The sequence below is a fragment of the Crotalus tigris genome, unplaced genomic scaffold, assembly GCF_016545835.1.
Source record: "Crotalus tigris isolate CLP2741 ecotype Arizona unplaced genomic scaffold, ASM1654583v1 scf7180000024316.1084291, whole genome shotgun sequence".
NCBI lineage: Eukaryota > Metazoa > Chordata > Lepidosauria > Squamata > Viperidae > Crotalus > Crotalus tigris.
Window position 1 is genome coordinate 189,522 of NW_024100488.1, and position 17,405 is coordinate 206,926.

Here is a 17,405-nt window from a genome sequence, read left to right on the forward strand (position 1 = left end):
TTAACCCAAACTGGGGTTTCAGGCCCCGGTTTCCTCGGATACAAATATAGCTGGTCCTCTACTTATAACAGTTTGTTTAATGACGGGCCAAAGTGACGATGGCGCTGAAAAAAAGGGACTTAGGACCAATTTTCACGCGACTCTTGCCCCATCCCCACGGTCCTGTGATCAAAATTCAGACACTTGGCAACTGACTCGCGTTTATGACTGTCGCAGTAGCGTCCGGGGGGGGGGGAAACCTGATCCCCTTTGACGACCTGACAAGCCAAGTCTATGGGGAAGCCCGATTCACTTAACAACCTTGTCACTAATTAAACAACTGCAGGAACTTGCTTCACGACCGTGGCCAGGAACGGCCATAAAGTGGGGCAAAGCTCCCTCAGCTGCTCTCTCGCCGAGCGAGAGAAATTTTGGGCTCGGTTTCGGTCCTCAGTGGAGGACTTTCTCTGCCTTCTTTTTCTATCTGCAGTGAAAAGCGGAGATTTTTGATGCTGGACATTTATAGCACAGGCTGCCCATTAATCCCCCCCCCTTCTCTCTCTTTTTACTTGCTCCACAGATCCGACCTCACACATAAGCACAAAAATAAATGAACTGCTTTTTTTTTTTTTTTTTTTCCTGAGGAGCTCAGCATCTTGTCCAGCCGAGCTTGAAATGGGGATGCTGAACTACTTAGCAAATCCTGGCTGGGGATACATTTGGCCCCCGATCCTGCTCCCAGCTACGGACTTTCAGGGCTATAAACAAGGGAGAGAGGGAAGGAGGGAGGGAGGGAGGGAGGAGGAGAAACAGGAAGAAGGGAAGAAAAAAAAGGCAGGAGAGAAAGGAAGAGGGAAGGAGAGAAAGGAAGAGGGAGGGAGAAAAGGAAGGAAGGAAAGAAGAAAGGAAAGAGAAACAGGAAGGAGGAAGGGAAGAAGGAAGGAGCAAAAGGAAAAGGGAAGAAGAGAAAGGAAGAGAAGGAGGGAGGGAAGGAAGGAAGGAAGGAAGGAAGGAAAAGAGGGAATGGAAGAGAGAAGGAAGGAGAGAAAAGAAGAGGAAGGGAGGGAAGGAAGTAGAAATAGAGAAGGAAGGAAAAAGAAAGAAAAGGGAAGGAAGGAAAGAAAGAAAGAAAGAAAGATTGATTGATTCACATGCCTAGAGCTGTGTTGAAACCCCCCCAATGGACACCATTTGCCACCCTAGGAAAAGAGAAAGGGGGGGAGGCTTCCCCAGCAGTCTCTCTTTCAGGCCCTCTTTGCTTCTCAAGTGAATGGGGGGGGGGCGGGGAAGCGCCTGGAGCAGATGGGCTTTTCATCCTGGCAGTCTTTGGCCGGCTCAATAGCGAAGGGGGGGGGGCAGCAAGTCAGCAGAGAACAGCTTCTGAATGTTAAGCGGCCAGCCATTGTCTTGGGTGGCCCATCTGTCTGTCCTTTCCTGCTCGCCTATTGTCCGTGGCTGACACATCTGGACTCCGGGCAGCCTGGACGCGGGCCCCCCTCCCGCTCCACAAACTCCCCAGAGCCCCCCACCCCTGGTCCTGCTGTCTGATGCCAGGCAAAGGAAGCTGAGCCCCCCCCCCAGGAACCCCCATCCTCCATCCTCCAAGGGGGACCTCCCCCTCCTTCCTCACCACCCTCATCCCCCCATTTCCTGATAGGGGCTGAGGGATCCACCCAGGGGATCCACCCTTCCTTTCTATCCACCTGGCCCCCTCCTAGACTTGCTGGAGAATTAATTTTGGCTCCAAAGGAAAAGAAAAGAAAAGACACACTCACACACGTTGGTTGTCCAATTTCACAGCCTGCACCTTCCCCGGAAGGAAAGCATGGCGGGAAATCTTCATAAATCCTTCCGATTTTTTAAAATATCTGTACGTAAACCTGGGCCTAACACGTGATCTGTCTCCGCATAACTCCTAAAACGAGATAAAGAGATTCCGATCCAACAAATTATACATTTATTAATTGAGCAAAATGATCCAGGACCTTTGAAGATGTCCAAATTGTTCCTAACAGCTGTCGCAAAGAGATTCCTGCTCTCCGAAATCTGGCACTGAGATCCTGAAGTCCTGCCAGCACTGATCATTTGGGATTTTAAATCTGTCAAATATTTGAATATTCAGCATTTAAAAATGGGAAAGGGGTTTCAAAAGTCACGACGGTGGCCCAACTCTGCACTTGAAGCCTAGGCTTTTGAACAATGGCCTGCTTGTGGCCACCATTTTGACTTTTTTGACCTTATACCCTGCAGGCACCTTCATCTATCCACTCTGCCTTAAGTTGGCTCTCGCGCATCATCTTTGCAAGCTTGCAAACAAACTGGAATGTTGGCCAAGTACTGTACTGACTTTATTTATCTATTAAATGTGTGTGCCCACCATCTCACTGGTGAGGCAACTCTGGAGACCCGGAAGGAGTTGGCAAGTAAGGTGAGATCTCATAAACTGAACCGTAAGACGATAATAAAGTATTTTTAAATGCTGGTCATGTGATCAAAATTTGGACACTTGGAAACTGGCATGTATTTGTGACAGTTGGAATATCCCGGGCTCACGTGATCCGCTCTTGTGATCTTCTAACAAGTGAAGTAAAATGGGGAAGCCAGATTCAATTAACACCAATATTAACTTAAGAACTGCAAGGATCCACTTAACAACGGTGGCAAAAATGATCACAAAATGGGGCAAAATTCACTTAATAGCTGGAAATTTTGGGGTCACTCGGGGTCGTAAGTCAAGAAGTACCTCTGTGCATCTATTTATCCATCCATCCATCTTTAATACACAATAAGCAAAATAAAGTTTAACATCAAGTTTAAATGCATTCATTAAAAAATTAACGTCGACGAAGGAGGACCATGTTAAATACAGACACTATTACCGTGTTTCTCAACCTTGGCAACTTGAAACTATATGGACTTCAACTCCCAGAATTCCCAGCCAGAATTCTGGGAGTTGAAGTCCACAAAGCATCCAGTTGCCATGGTTGAGAAAAAAAGGCACTATAGTAAGTTTAATGACATCTCTAAAATGAAAAAAACAGGGATCCTAGCCTAGAATTAAGTTTGCATGCTAGTCCGCTCCAGCACTGCCACCTGCTGGCCTCTTGACCAACAATAGGCCAATATTTTATTTTATTTTATTATTTTATATTATTTTATTTATTTATTATTTTATTATTTTATTTTTTATTATCTTATTTTATTTATTTATTTTATTTTATTTTAAAGTTTATTTATTTTATTTTAGCATCTTTGCAGAATCCCCGATTTTGGGGAAATGGGGACCAAATGAGACCTTGGTCGCTGCAGGCTGAAGATCAGCTGGAGGAGATTAAAGGCAACTTGGATTCCCAGCAGCAGAGAGAGACCCACTTCTGCAAAAGCAAATGACAAAATCCTCTTTCCCCACCCCACCCCCCATCCTCCAAAGGGTTTACCCCTATAACTGGGGGTGCCAAGCTCTGCTTTCCATGCCTTTTGCCCCCCACTTGGGGGTGGGTGGGATGGGACCCAGAGGGCCCCCCACCTGCAGGTTGTGACTCGGAGTAGCTGCCAACTGGCGGCAGCACCGTCCGGAGGAAGGTGGGGGTGGGGGATGGGCAGGGGCAGGCAGCAGGCCGTGGTTGCTATGGAAACCACCCGGATGCCCCCACGGCCTGCTGGGAGTGCGGCTAAGCAGTGAGCATGCTCGAGGGGGACGGAGAGAGGGAGGCGAGAGAGAGAGAGAGAGAGAGAGAGAGAGAGAGAGAGACTGGCATCAGATGCAGGCGGGCAGCCTTGAGTGGGCATTCATGGGGAGCTGGGGGGCGCCAAAGGCGAAGGTGGCCCTAGAGAGCATCCTGTGAAGCAGATTCTCTCCCCCCCAATGCTTTCTTCTTGGGAGGGGGTCCCCCGTGCCAGCTTGCAGGCTGCCAAACTCCCGCCCAGCGATGCCCGAACGAGCTTTTCACTCTCCCTCTGGAGCAGAAGACCCAGCATCAGCTGCCACCCCCCCACCTGTCACTGCCAGCCCCGCAGGTCCCAGCTGAAGCCCTGGCAGGGCCCACCCCCTTCGGCCAACTGCCAGGCGCTGGGCTGGAGGACCCCGAGGGCAGGACCCCTCCTCTGCCCCCCCTTGAGATGCCTGGGGACAGCGAGGAGACCACCCGCCTTCGCAAGCCTCGTTTCTCCTATGAGGAGAACCACATCCTGATCCAGGAAGTGCGCGCCAACTACGGCAAGCTCTACGGCAGCCAGAGCCGGCGGGTGACGGTGGCCGAGCGCCGGCGCGTCTGGGAGGGCATCGCTGGCAAGATCAACGGCATCACCAGCTGGAAGCGCACCGGCCAGGAGGTGCAGAAGCGCTGGAATGACTTCAAGAGGCGCACCAAGGAGAAGCTGGCCAGGGTGCCCCACTCCACCCAAGGGGTGGGCAGCGCCGGCGACGAGGCCTTCTCGGCCGAAGAAGAGACGCTGTTCGCCATCCTGGGGCCTGGCCTGAGGCCAGGGCCAGGAGGGGCAGAGTCTGGGGTCTTGCAGGGCACGTCCGGCTGCAGGGCTCCCAGTTACCAACCGGCAGCGGAGCAGGGCACGGGTGAGTAGCTGCGATCCTGGGGCCAAAGGGTCAGGTGGGCATCAGGGAGAAGGCACACCTTGGACCAGGGGCAGGCAACCTTGGCTCTTTTACGACTCGTGGACTTCAACTCCCAGAATTCCTGAGGCAGCACAGCTGGCTGAGGAATTCTGGGAATTGAAGTCCACAAGTCATGAAGGGGCCAAAGTTTCCCTCATGCTGGCTCAGGAATTCTGGGAGTTGGAAGTCCACGAGTCGTAAAAGAGCCAAGGTTGCCTACCCCTGCTCTGGACCAACTGGGCAAGAGGAGGTTGGCATTTGGACCGAACTGGGTCCTGGGGAGGGGGGGGGGAGAGAAGACAGTTGCTAGGAGCTGGAGCTGGTTTTGAAATGAAAGAGGGGCCCAGATGTCACCTGATCAAAGGCGACAGGCTTGTCGGGGTGCCTCTGAGCATGGGTCAAGTGCTTCCCTTCTCCTGACAAGCCGACAGAAGAGTTTTATCTAACAGACGAACAGTGCTGGGAGGGACCCTGGAGGTCTTCTAGTCCAACCCCCTGCCCAGATTCTGTAGCATTTCAGACAATTGACTGTCCAGTCTCGTCTTGAAAAGCTCCAGGGATGGAGCACCCACCACTTCTGGAGGCAAGTCGTTCCACGTGTTTAATTGTTCTAACTGTCAGAAAGTTTCTTCTGAGTTCCAGGTTGCTTCTCTCCTCGATTTAGTTTCCATCCCTTGCTTCTTTTTTCCTGCCTTCAGGGGTTTTGGAACAGCCCCTCAAATATTCGAACACCGTTTAATTAACCGGGTTGAATTATTCATTCCCACTAAGATTTCAAATTCTGGCTGCTCCTGCTTATTTTTTTTATTATTGGTGGTTTGGGAAACGGCCTGTTTGAATGCTACATTGGTTTGGAGCTGGTTTGTTACTGTAAGCCAGTGGTTCTCAACCTTTTTAATGCCGCGACCCCCAACCGGTCGTAAGTCAAGGACTACTCAACTGGTGCAGCACCGTTTGCAGAATGGGACTTTGGGTGGGCTCAGCAGGGCAGAGACAGCCTGGAAAATTCCTATTGGCTTTGGAAAGCCAATAGAATCAGGCTCTATTCAAGAGAGTCTATTCTGTTGGCTTTCAAAAGCCAATAGAATAAAAGGGAGTAGCACAGCTAAGGAAAAGGGGGGAAAAAATGGCAGACTGCGTTGTTTGGCGACCCCCGTGAAATGGTCGTTCGACCCCAAATGGGGTCCCGACCCACAGGTGGAGAACCACTGCTGTAAGCAACTGTCTAACTTCCTCTCCAAAGAAAAGGAAGCCCTTTTCCTATATATTGGCATGGGGCAGTTGTGGAGACTTCAGGGAAAGTTTGAGCCCAGCCAGCTGTCCCCCCCCCCTTCACCCCCAATTTTTAAAGAGCCAAGAGACGGGTGCATCTCCCTGCTGTGGCTGGTGCCGTGGAAATGAAAGGGTCACGTCTGGCAAAGGGGAATCCACTGCAGCAAAAAAGGAAACGAAATAAAAAAAAAACCTGCGTGGCCCAAAGCCCTCCAGCAGTTCAATCAATGTAGATTTTACAAACTCCGCCACATTCTTTTAAAACTCTCTCTTTAAAAAAAAAAAAAAAAAACTGCGGGGTTAACAAACTCCAACATGTTTTATTCAGACAACTGAAGAACTACAGGTAGTCCTCGGGTTAGAGGAGCTCAGAGAGCACCAAGGACCCGAAACTATTTGCCTAAATATAGATATATTCTGGGAACTGTTGGGGAGGAGCCGTCTTCACCCTCTTTCTCTCACACAAACGTCATCTAAACTTCACGGCCTCTTTCCCCTCTGAAATGCAGCCCCTGGGAATCCAGACCACATTCCACCACAGTAACTCTCTTTCCTTAGCCCCTACAGATCTGCCCACCAGGCTCAACGGCCCCGGCAGCCCAGAGACCTCTGCCCAGCCTTCCTGCTTGCTGAAACCCAAGGAACGCGACTCGCCGCCGCCCCCTCCAGGCCAACCTTCGTCACTGCAGATTGTCCAGCTGGCTCCGTCTCCGTCCTGCTTAGGCTGCCGGCCGCATCCCGAACCCTCCCCGGCAGAGTTGTTGGGTACCACTCCCTGCCCTTCGACTTCGCCCCCCCTGCGGCGCCGACGTGCCCAGCTGGACCTGCCTGCCGAGCCCCCTCTGGATTTCCTCCAGGCTCAGAGGGAGACGGCTGTAGCCATCCGGGAGCTGACCTACACCCTGCGGCAAGGCCTGGAACGGCTCACGGATGTGGTGGCGGCACTGCTGCCCCTCCTTCCAGCCCTGCCCAACGGTCTGCTGCCCCCACAGGGGGAATACGGTCTCCCCACGGCAGCCCCGGGCACAGAGACTGCCTCTCCTCGGGAGGGCATGCCTGCCAAGTCGGAGTTGTCTCCCGGGCAGGAAGAGGACGGGGCTGACTGGGGGCCATCTCCAAACAGGGTCCCTCCAGCACCGAAGCGGAGGACGGGGACCCCGACTCGGAAACGCAGAGGACGCTGGAAGAATTTGTGAGCACCAGGACAGATGTGCTCCCCCCCCACTGTCCAAAAAGGAAAGGCAGACGGGGGCTGCTTCCCTGGAATGGGTGCTTCCATCTTGCCCTGTGTCTTCCCACAAGGAGGGTGAAGCCCCTCTGCACTGCCCCCTCTTCCGACGCCAGGGGCCATGGCGTCCGTGCCAGGGGCCACACTCCAGGCCAGTCCCCAAGGTCACCTCTGCTGATTTTTCTGGTCCAAGCGTTAAGTGCAAAACTTTATTCCACGCCCGGTGGGCTGCCACGTGTCACTGCCACCTTCTCCATTTATGGATGTCAGTCTTTGATTCCAAAGGGAAGGTTTGCTGGGAAAGATCCAGAAAAAAAAAAAAAAAAAGATCGGGCCTTATAGCACAGGTAATCCTCGACTTACGATCATAATGGAGCCCAAACTTTCTGTTGCTAAGGGAGACGTGTGTTCGGTGCGTTTTGCCCCATTGTACGGCCTTTCGTGCCACAGCTGTGAAGTAAGTCATTGCAGTGGTTAAGAGTTAGTAAGAGGGTTGTAAAATGAATCGGGCCTCCCCGTCGATTTTGCTTGTCGGAAGGTTACCAGAAAGGGATCACGTGACCCCAGGACACTGTGACCGTCATACATATGAGTCAGGTTGCCAAGTGTCTGAATTTAGATCACAGGTTCATGAGGATGTTGCCATGGTCGTGTGAAAAACAGTCATAAGACACTTTTTTTCAAACGGTCACTAAACCAACTTTTGTAAGTCGAGAACTACCTGTAAACTGGACAGATTCCTGAGCGAGACCCAGGGTTCCTGCAGTTCTGTTCCCACAATGCAACGCTCGTATTCACTCCATCCTACTGTATGGGGAATTGATCCTGTAGCCTGCCCCATGGCTGGAAAACCAACTTAACTTTTGGTTAAGTTTCACGCCAGGCCGCAACCCGGAAGATTGTAGCGAAGAAAGCCTTGTGGCAAATGCCTTGGATGACACTGGACTGGCAGAAGCTCAATAAACTATTTTCATACAATCCGATCTCTCTAGGATTCGTTAAATTCTCACTTGCACACCTGGGACACGGGTGGGGAGCAAAGGTAGGGCTGTCCACAAGGGAGGGGGGATTCCGCTCTCCCGCGCACCTCTTCTTAAGATGCAGAATGGATAAAATCGGTCATTTCAGAAATATTCTCACACACCCCCCTCAAAAAAGGGAGGGGGGAAATGTTTCATACTGCTGGTTTTGCTCAGACAGGTAGTCCTCAACTTACAGTCGCAATTGGGACAGGAATTTCCACTGCCCAGCAAGACGTTTCATCGCCCAGCCAGGTAACATCATCAGTATTCAGTTTCAGTAGCACTGATGATGTTACCTAGTTGGTTGATGAAACGTCTGGAAGAAAGCAAGCAAGTTCAGGGAGCAACAAGGACTCCATAGTCATCATTCTCCTCCTCCTCACACTCCCCATTCTCTTGCTCTCCACAAATCCCCCTCCCTTCTAGCACTGATGGTGTTACCTAGTTGGGTAATGAAACATCTGCAAGAAAACTACCAAGCTCAGAGGGTACCAAGGACCACATAGTTCTCCTCTCCCTCCTCCTTTCCACAAACCCCACTCCCTTCTAGCACTGATGATGTTACCTAGTGGGGTAATGAAACCTCCAGTGATGGAGCACCGGAGATTAAAGGGGTCAATTTTCCCCCCCCAAGCTGAATGACTCTGTGAAATTCAAAGCTGTCCCATCTCCACCACAGACACAAAATGTGCCATAATTCTATTTATTATTCCTTCTGTTGTGGGGAACCAGCAATGGAGCTTCGTTGCTTTGGCTAAGAGGGGGAAAGGGGACTGTCTCTGCACTCAGGCCAATGGGTCTTGCCACACATCGGCACGAAGCAACCGGCTTCCAACGGAGGAAGAAACATAATAAAACGGTGGACTTACTGGAAAATACTGCAGGGAATAAAAAGAGGGATTATCCCAGATTATCCCAGCATTCTCCTGCTGCCGTCAGAAAAGTAAAAATTAGCACAAGAGATTCAGAGCAAGGGATTCGACTAGATGATCTCCAAGGTCCCTTCCAACATTATCATTATTATTATGGATCATCGCACAGTCAGCCAGATGTTCAGACTGGATTTGGCATTTTGTCTACCTATCGAGTCCTTATCCAGGACCTGGGATAGGCAGATATGGATGTTTGATGGTATTACAGATATCGTTGCAGGATGGAAGCAGTTCCCAGTAAGGCCGCCTTTTGCAATTGACTAATAGCAAATTTGTCAATCCAGTGGTGTTCAAGTGGTGCTCCAGTTGTTTTGGGATTGCACCCAAGGAGCCTATCACTATTGGTACTACTCTTGCTTGCTTTTGCCACAGTCTTTCTATTTCTATTTGTAGGTCTTTGTATTTTGTTATCTTCTCCAGTTCTTTCTCGTCTATTCTACTGTCTCCAGGAACTACCACGTCCACTATCCAGACTTTTTTTGTCTTTCTTATTGACAATTGTTAAGTCTGGGGTGTTATGTTGCAGGTGCTTGTCTGTTTGAATTCTGAAGTCCCAGAGCAGTTTAATTTTATCATTTTCTATGACTTTCTCTATTTTATGATCCCACCAGTTTTTGCTTACAGGCAAATGATATTTTTTGCAGATCTTCCAATGCACTATTGTTGCTATTTTGTCATGCCACTACTTGTAGTCAGTCTGTGCAAATTATTATTACTATTATTATTATTATTATTATTATTATTATTATTATTAAATTTCACCCACAAGAAGCAAGCTAGGAAAGCATTAACAAACAACCAAAATCATTTCTCCCTAGTCAAAACTGGAAGAAAAATTGGCTTTTGGAAGGAGAAAATTGATCCTTGGTTGGATCAGCCCTCCAAAGCGCAACGCCTCCTGCCGTTTTCACCAGGTTTATCTGGCACTTGTCCATCAAAGGATGGAGCCTGCAGCTCCTGTGCACAACGCAACGAGGAATTGCTAAACCCAGTGTTTTTCCAAGATTGGCAACTGTGAGATCTTGGGGACTTCAACTCCCAGAATTCCCCTGGCTAGGGGAATTCTGGGAGTTGAAGTCCCCACACAGTGGCCAAGTTTGAAAAAAAAAAACCACCAGGTTAAAAAACGCTGGATCTGTTCTCTGCCAGTAGGTCAGCTCTGTGGCTGAAAGTTAACCCTGAAATTCACTCTGGCTGCGAGAAAAGTTACGCTTGCATCATCACTGCCTCTTCTTTGTGGATTTTATGGTTTTGTTTTTTCCCTTTTCCCTGCCCGTTGAGAACCCCCTTAGCAGCACCCCTAAAGTTGAACTTTGAACTGCAGGGAAGGGGAGGGTGATTTGCAAAAGGAAAAAAAAAGAAAAGAGGAAGTCGAGCAGCCGGAAATGCACCACAGCCCAACATCCGGACTTTCAAGCCGCTTTGCAAAGTGGGTAATGTATTTTCCCTTTTCCTTAACACTGAAAAACCCCGTTAACTCTTTCTTGGCTCTTGGATCTCCTACGGAGGAAGAGCAGGCACAACATTTTGAGGGGCAGAGACATCCCGGGCCTCGGAACCTTCACCTGCACCCTCCAAAAAACAGGCAGTGGTGCCAGTGGAGACAGGACCACCCATGATAGAAGTTGGAAATTAAATCTGTGACTTACAGGGAAAGTGGTTATCTGAATTGGTCCTTCGGCAACGGCTGAGGGACAGTATTTGGACATCTGTAACGTCAGGGCGAAGGCAGGCAAGGGAGAAGGTGGGGGATCTTTAGTTCCTGGGGGAAAAGAAGCTGTTACAATATTGACACCCCGACTTTATTTGTTTGTTATTTATTCAATTCATTTGCTGCCCATTGCACCACAAGATTTACTTGCTTCAATCAATATAGCTTTGGGACCAAAAGAATACCACTGTGGAGGATGGACAGGGTGAGGTGATGCTATGAGGCGCTGCTGGTTGTCCACTCAATTATCCCTGGGGAGTGGCTGCTGCACCCATCATCCCCGGCTAATGCAGCTACTGTACCAAACTCCCAGCACCCAGGCAGCATTTCAATTGGGTGACCCGCTCCCAAGACCCTCTTAAGGGGTTTTAGTGCAGGAGTCCCTACACTTGGCAACTTTTAAGACTTGGGTACGTCACCTCCCAGACTTGTGGCCTTCATCTCCCAGAATCCCCCAGTCAGCTAGCCAGGTAGGTGCATGTCTGCTGGGGAACTCTGGGAGCTGAAAGTCCACAAGTCTTAAAGCGGTCAGGTCTGGAGACCCCCGTTTGAGTGCAACCGGCGAGCCAAACGCCTCTTTTCCTCTTTTCCCAAGTGCCGCACGGCAGGAATGACGGGAACTGTAATCCTCCATCTGTGGTACTCAAGTGGCTGAGGGGGGGGGGCTCCAAAAACATCCTCATATTTTTATTTTATTTTGCAAAGCCTCAACAATCTGGGACAGCCCCCCTTCCGCAACCATCAGACCGCAGGGAAGCGTCGTCGCGGGTCCAGGTCGCCTTTAAGAGCCGCCGCCGCCGCACCGCGAGCCCAAACCGCCTCCCTCCAGTTCCAGGACTACATCTCCCGACAGGCTCCGCGAGGGACTTATGTAAGTTTCTCCATGTAGGAGGGCAGGCGAAGAGAGGGGATTTCCCCCCCCCTTTTTTTCCTCCCTCTTCGCCTCGTCTGCCTGCCCGCCCGCCCGCTCCGGCCTGCCCGCCCCCCCCACCCGCCTCCTCCCCGCCCCGCTCGGAGCCGCTTCCCGGGCGCGCGGGCCAGCTTCCCCCCCCCCGCCGCCTCTCTCCAGGCCCGGGGCGTTTCGGCGGCGTTCCGGCCTCGGGGGGCGTCGGCCAAGATGTCTTCGGTGCAGGCGTCCCGCAGACAATGGTGCTACTTGTGCGACCTGCCCAAGATGCCCTGGGCCATGATCTGGGACTTCAGCGAGGCCGTCTGCCGGGGCTGCGTCAACTTCGAGGGCGCCGACCGCATCGAGCTGCTCATCGAGACGGCGCGCCAGCTCAAGCGCAGCCACGCCATGCCCGAGGGCCGGTCGCCGGGGCCGCCGGGCGCTAAGCAGGCCAAGGACGGCGCGGGAGGCGGGTCGGTGGCGGGGCTGGAGCGCTACGAGCGCGCCCGCCTGGCCGGCCCCGACTACGCGCTCAGCCCGCGCTTGCCCAACGGGCTGGCCCGCGGCGGCGAGGAGGCGGGCGGCGGGGAAGGCAGCCGGCAGAGCCCGACGGCCCGGCGCGCTCTGGTGGGCCCGGCGCCGCCCGGCCTGGTGCCTCCGCCGGGGCTGATGCTGGCGGCGGCCTCGGTGCGCGCCGGGCCGGGGCCGCTGCCGCTGTCCTCGCCGCTGCTGGGCGAGCTGGCCAAGCCGGCGGCGTCGCGGGCGGGCTACGAGTACGAGAAGGAAAAGGCGCGGCACAGCGAGTGCCTGGCCGAGCTGAACGAGGCCATGCGGGCCCGCGCCGAGGAGTGGCACGGCAAGCCCAAGGCGGTGCGGGAGCAGCTGCTGGCGCTGTGCGGCTGCGCGCCCTTCACCGTGCGCTTCAAGAAGGACCACTCGCTGACCGGGCGCATCTTCGCCTTCGACGCCGCCGCCCGGCCGGGCTACGAGTACGAGCTGAAGCTCTTCGCCGAGTACCCCTGCGGCTCGGGCAACGTCTTCGCCGGCGTGCTGGCCGTGGCCAAGCAGATGTTCCAGGACTGCCTGAAGGAGCCGGGCAAAGTGCTGTCCTCCGGCTACAAGTACCTGGAGTACGAGAAGCGGCACGGCTCGGGCGACTGGCGCCTCCTGGCCGAGCTCTTCACCGAGGCCGTGCGCTACTTCCGCGAGCCGCCCGCGCCCGACGCGCTGCCCCAGCAGTTCCTCGACGCCGCCGCCGTTGCCGGGCCGCCCAACGTGCTGCTGCGGGCTGCGCCACCTGCCCGCCCGGGCTTGCGACGCCGCAAGGCCTCCCCGGAGCCCGAGGGGGAGCTGGCGGCCGGGAAGCTGACGGGCGAGGAGCAGCTGCAGCAGCAGCGCCAGCACTGGATGCCCCCGGGATCCTCGGCGGCCACCGGGTTGTACCCGCCGCCGGGCTTGACCCACCTGCCCACCCAGGCTGGCTTGCCCGAGGGCTCCCTGCGCAACGACCCCTCGCCCATCACGGCCCTGAAGAACGTGGCCGACACGCTGGGCGGCAAGGAGCTCAACCCTGTGCACTCCACCACCGCCCGGCAGAACAGCACCAGCCCGGCCTCGCCGGCCGCTTCGGGACCCCACCGCCTGGTGCCTCGCAACGGCGAGCCGGGCCAAGCGGCCACCACCACTTCTTCTTCCTCCTCCTCTTCCTCCTCGTCTTCATCGTCTGGAGCCCACTCTTCCGGGGCAGCCGAGCCCAGCGGCACCCAGAGCGCCCCCGACTCGTCCGGAGGGGCGGGCAGCGCCCCGCTCTGCTGCACCATCTGCCACGAGCGGCTGGAGGACACCCACTTTGTGCAGTGTCCCTCGGTCCCGGGCCACAAGTTCTGCTTCCCCTGTTCGCGGGATTTCATTAAGGCCCAAGGAGCTGCCGGCGAGGTCTATTGCCCCAGCGGGGAGAAGTGCCCCCTGGTGGGCTCCAATGTGCCCTGGGCCTTCATGCAGGGCGAGATCGCCACCATCCTGGCGGGGGATGTCAAAGTAAAAAAGGAGCGCGATCCGTGAAGCCGGCCAAGAGGAGAGGCTACGATCCGGGACGGTGTGTGCCGTGGCATGCCCCCTGCCTGCCTTGGCTCCTGCGGCCAGGGCAGGGACTGGAGTAACTTATTCCCCCTCGGACATCCTCTGTAACCCGCTGTGGATTTGCGGGGGGCTGTATATAGTTCTATTTTTTAAATCCTGTTTCCATAGCCAGCTTATATCTGAAATCACATCTACGTAACCTACTACAGGGGAAGGGGTGGGCGAGGGGTTTGGGTGGACGGACTACGCACTTGCGGGGCGGGAAGGAGAGACTGAAATGCGGGGTTGACGAGTTCAGAAGTCTCTTGGAGCATCTCGCCTGCCACGAAGATGCCACAGCCGACTTTCTCCGATGTCTTGATGTTTGACTCTTTCCCGAACCAAAACTTCCCCAGCCCCACATCGGTCCACTAGGTGCTACTTAAACCTGGTTGCAGCTTCACTTGCTCACGTTCCCCTGTTCCGCTTCATTCAGAGGCCTCCTCCCTGTTGGATGGCCAGTCTCTGTACATGTCATTCTCATGGCCCGGCCATCACAGCTCGTCGCTGGACACTGTTCTGAATCTGTGCACCTTCGTTGGGAAGTTCAGGAGTCTGAAACTAACTGGGTTTGGATGCTGGGTGGATCCAGGGAGGGGAAGGGAAGGAGGCATGCTGTGTGGGAATGGTTGGGGGGGAGAGGAGGAGGAGGAGAAGGGGGGGTCTAGAAAATTAGGAGGAAGCAGTGTAGCAGGAAGAAGGAGAGATGGAAAAAGTGCCTCGCGTGTTGATCTTAAAGTTAGGCAGGGGGGGGGGTATTTTTCATACCAAAAGACTAAGCATGCACACCAAAAATAAGGGTTGGGGTTTGTTTGTTTTTTGTTAAAATGCAGAATTTGTTGGGTGGAAGAGAGTAGAGAAGGTCCAAGAAAGGTCAGGATTAAGAGGCGTGTGCGGAGGAAAACACTTAATACAGACCCAATCCACTGCTACTTTCTTTCTGCCGCATGAGCGTCTCTTGAATGAATAAGAGAAGCGTAGAGAACACATCTTCAGATGTATTCATACCTTACAGATGAGTAGAGTTTCCACACCCATTCTCCTCAGCCAGCCAAGGCTGAGAATAATGGGCACGGGCTCAGATTGGATGGGAGACTGCTCTGGGGAGCTGTTTAAGCCTTGCTCAGGATGGCACTGGGCAAAAAAACACACACACACCCAAGTTCAGTTCTGCTTCCTTGCCTCCTACAGAAGAATCTCCTGGGTCTGTTGGTTTCCTGACTCTTAAGTAGAGAGATGGTGTTAGGTGGAGAGGAAAAAAAAATCAGATTCTTAATTAAAGAAAGGTGGCCATAAATCCATAAAGGGGAGGGGGGAGAAATGGCACACTCAGTGTGATGGGATTTGGAGGTACAGGGGACTAAAATACAGGCACTACCCCATAACCTCTGATCTGTTTGTGTGTGTGTGTGTGGTTCCACATCTGTTCACTTGTTGGTGGTTCTGCCGACTTTGGTGTGTGTTTGTGTTGCAACAGGGGAAGAGGTCGGACAGGAGAAAGTGTGGGAATCAGATTCCCACGTGGAAGACTTTGGGGTGAAGGGGAGAGGAGGTTAAATTTGTTTTTGTATTTTACTTGTCTCTGTCAATAAACTTGGTTATCTTTTTTTTCTCCCATGGATTCCTCTCCTTCTCTGATATTGTGTGTCTGCGTATGTACTGACACACACACACGTACAACTTTGCTGGCTGTCTGAAGTTATCCTTTGTTTAGTTTGTTCTCCCCACAAATTTCTCAGGAAGGTTATGGCAGGGGCTTCAGTGATGGGCCTCTGGTCTCTATCACCTTTCATGGACAATCATCCCCAGAAGAGGATAGACACTGATGCTACCTGAGCAGGAGTCCTCATAACGTTCACCGTTTTCTTGTAAAGGCCGTGTCTGCAGCAAACAGGCAGTTCCTGAGACAATCAACGATCTCACATACCATGGGCAGGAGCAAAGGGCGGAAGGGATAGGAGGATTATAAAATAACAGAGTTGGAAGAGATCTTGGAGATCTTTTAGTCCAAGCCCCTGATCAAGTAGGAAATCCATGCTGGCTGGGGAATTCTGGTAGTTGAAGTCCACAAGTCTTGGAAGTTGCCACGGTTGGACACCTCTGCCTTGTTCCATTCCAGCTATTCAATCTTTTCTTGAACACCTCCAGTGATGGAGCCCTCACAAGTTCCGGTGGCAAGCTGGTCCACTGATTAATTGTTCACATTGTCAGGAAATTTCTCCTTCTAGGTTGATTCTCTCCTCAATTAGTTTCCATCTATTGCTGCTTCTGCCTTCAGATAACTTTGGAGGATAGGTTGACCCCCTCTTCCTTGTGGCAGCCCTTCAGATACTGGAAGACTGCTATCATGTCATCCCTGGTCCTTCTCTTCATTAGACTAGACGTTCCCAGTTCCTGCAACTTCTAGAACAAGTTCTGAGTCTCAACCTGGAAGACCAGGCTAGCCAAAGCTACCCTAGAAAAGGGAGAACCTCTGAGCCCTGGCTGATGAAGCTGTGACGCTCACCATGTTACTGAACATCAGCTCTGCTGCAAGAAATGGTTTCACCAGCTCAGACCACCGAAAGCAGCAATCTGAAAAGACAACTTGCTCAACTGTTGGAGGAAGAACCAGGTGTCTTCTCCCAGCTGGCTTGCTCACCTATCCACCTCCGTGACCTTAACCTGGACAGCTGAAGCTGGACAGATCTCTTGGAGCATGTGGGAAATGGATCCTTCTCATCAGTCCTCCGCAATCAAGGATCTACAAGCAAGGGTCTCCAGACTTGGCCACTTTAAGACTTATGGACTTCAAGTCCCAGAATTCTGGGAGTTGAAGTCCACAAGTCTTAAAAATCTTGTGGAATCGTCCTTTGGCTTGTGTGGTAGAAGGAGAGCGAGGAGAAGGAGTCCAGAAAAGCCAAAAATAAGAACAACACCAACTATTCTCACACACTATTAAAAGGCAGCAGCTTTCATTCAGCTCATTTTGTGAAATCGTGTCACGGACAAACATAAGAAAAGGGCAGGGGTTTGACCCCTGGTGATAGCCAACCTCTTTCCTTTTTGACCTCTTCCTGTGGATGCCTCTATATTGAGCTGTTTTCAGTAGAGGTAGTCCTCGAAATTACGATCACAACTCAGCCCCAAATTTCCTTTGCTAAGCGAGACGGTTGTTAAGTGAGGTTTGCCTCATTTTAATGACCTTTTGGGCCTCAGTTATTACGTGAATCACTGCAAGTTGTTAAGTTACGGACACGGCTGTTAAGTGAATCTGGGTTCCCGTTTGACTTTGGTTGTCAGACGGTGGCAAAAACGGGATCACGTGTGACCCCAGGACACTGCGACCGTCATAAATAGGAACCAGTTGCCAAGAGTCCCAAGTTCTGATTTAAGCCCCTTAATCGACGATCGTAAGTGTGAAAAATGATCATAGGTCACTTTTTTCAGGGCCACTGTAACTACAAACAGTCATGAACTATTTTCCAAAGCACCAGAAGACAACGCAAGGAACAATGGATGGAAACCAGTCAAGGAGAGAAGCAACTTGGAATTAAGGAGAAACTTCCTGACAGTGAGGAGAATTAACTAGTGGAACAGCTTTGGCCTTCAGAAATTGTGGGTGCTCCATCACTCAAGGTCTTCAAGAAAAGACTAGACAGC

General features: G+C 52.5%; 3 protein-coding genes across 4 annotated transcripts in view; 2 read left to right on the forward strand and 1 right to left on the reverse strand.

Moving 5' to 3' along the window:
- Positions 1-17,405, reverse strand: part of NOVA2 (NOVA alternative splicing regulator 2) — a 69,983-nt gene that overhangs the window by 26,815 nt on the left and 25,763 nt on the right. Inside the window, exons 2-3 of one of the 2 annotated variants that reach the window (XM_039325052.1) lie at positions 10,695-10,807; positions 1,755-1,894 (exon numbers count right to left, since the gene is read on the reverse strand). The gene's annotated coding sequence lies outside the window, so the exon portion shown is untranslated. Of the gene's footprint in view, positions 1-1,754; positions 1,895-10,694; positions 11,533-17,405 lie in introns of those variants that run through there. The other variant, XM_039325051.1, reaches the window with a different exon arrangement.
- On the forward strand, positions 3,602-7,418 carry LOC120299824 (Myb related transcription factor, partner of profilin). Its single transcript, XM_039325054.1, has 2 exons — positions 3,602-4,552; positions 6,422-7,418. Exons 1-2 carry the CDS (start codon positions 4,099-4,101, stop codon positions 7,057-7,059), a joined length of 1,092 nt encoding a protein of 363 aa, XP_039180988.1. The 5' UTR covers positions 3,602-4,098; the 3' UTR covers positions 7,060-7,418.
- On the forward strand, positions 11,753-15,382 carry IRF2BP1 (interferon regulatory factor 2 binding protein 1). Its single transcript, XM_039325049.1, has one exon. It carries the CDS (start codon positions 11,874-11,876, stop codon positions 13,704-13,706), a length of 1,833 nt encoding a protein of 610 aa, XP_039180983.1. The 5' UTR covers positions 11,753-11,873; the 3' UTR covers positions 13,707-15,382.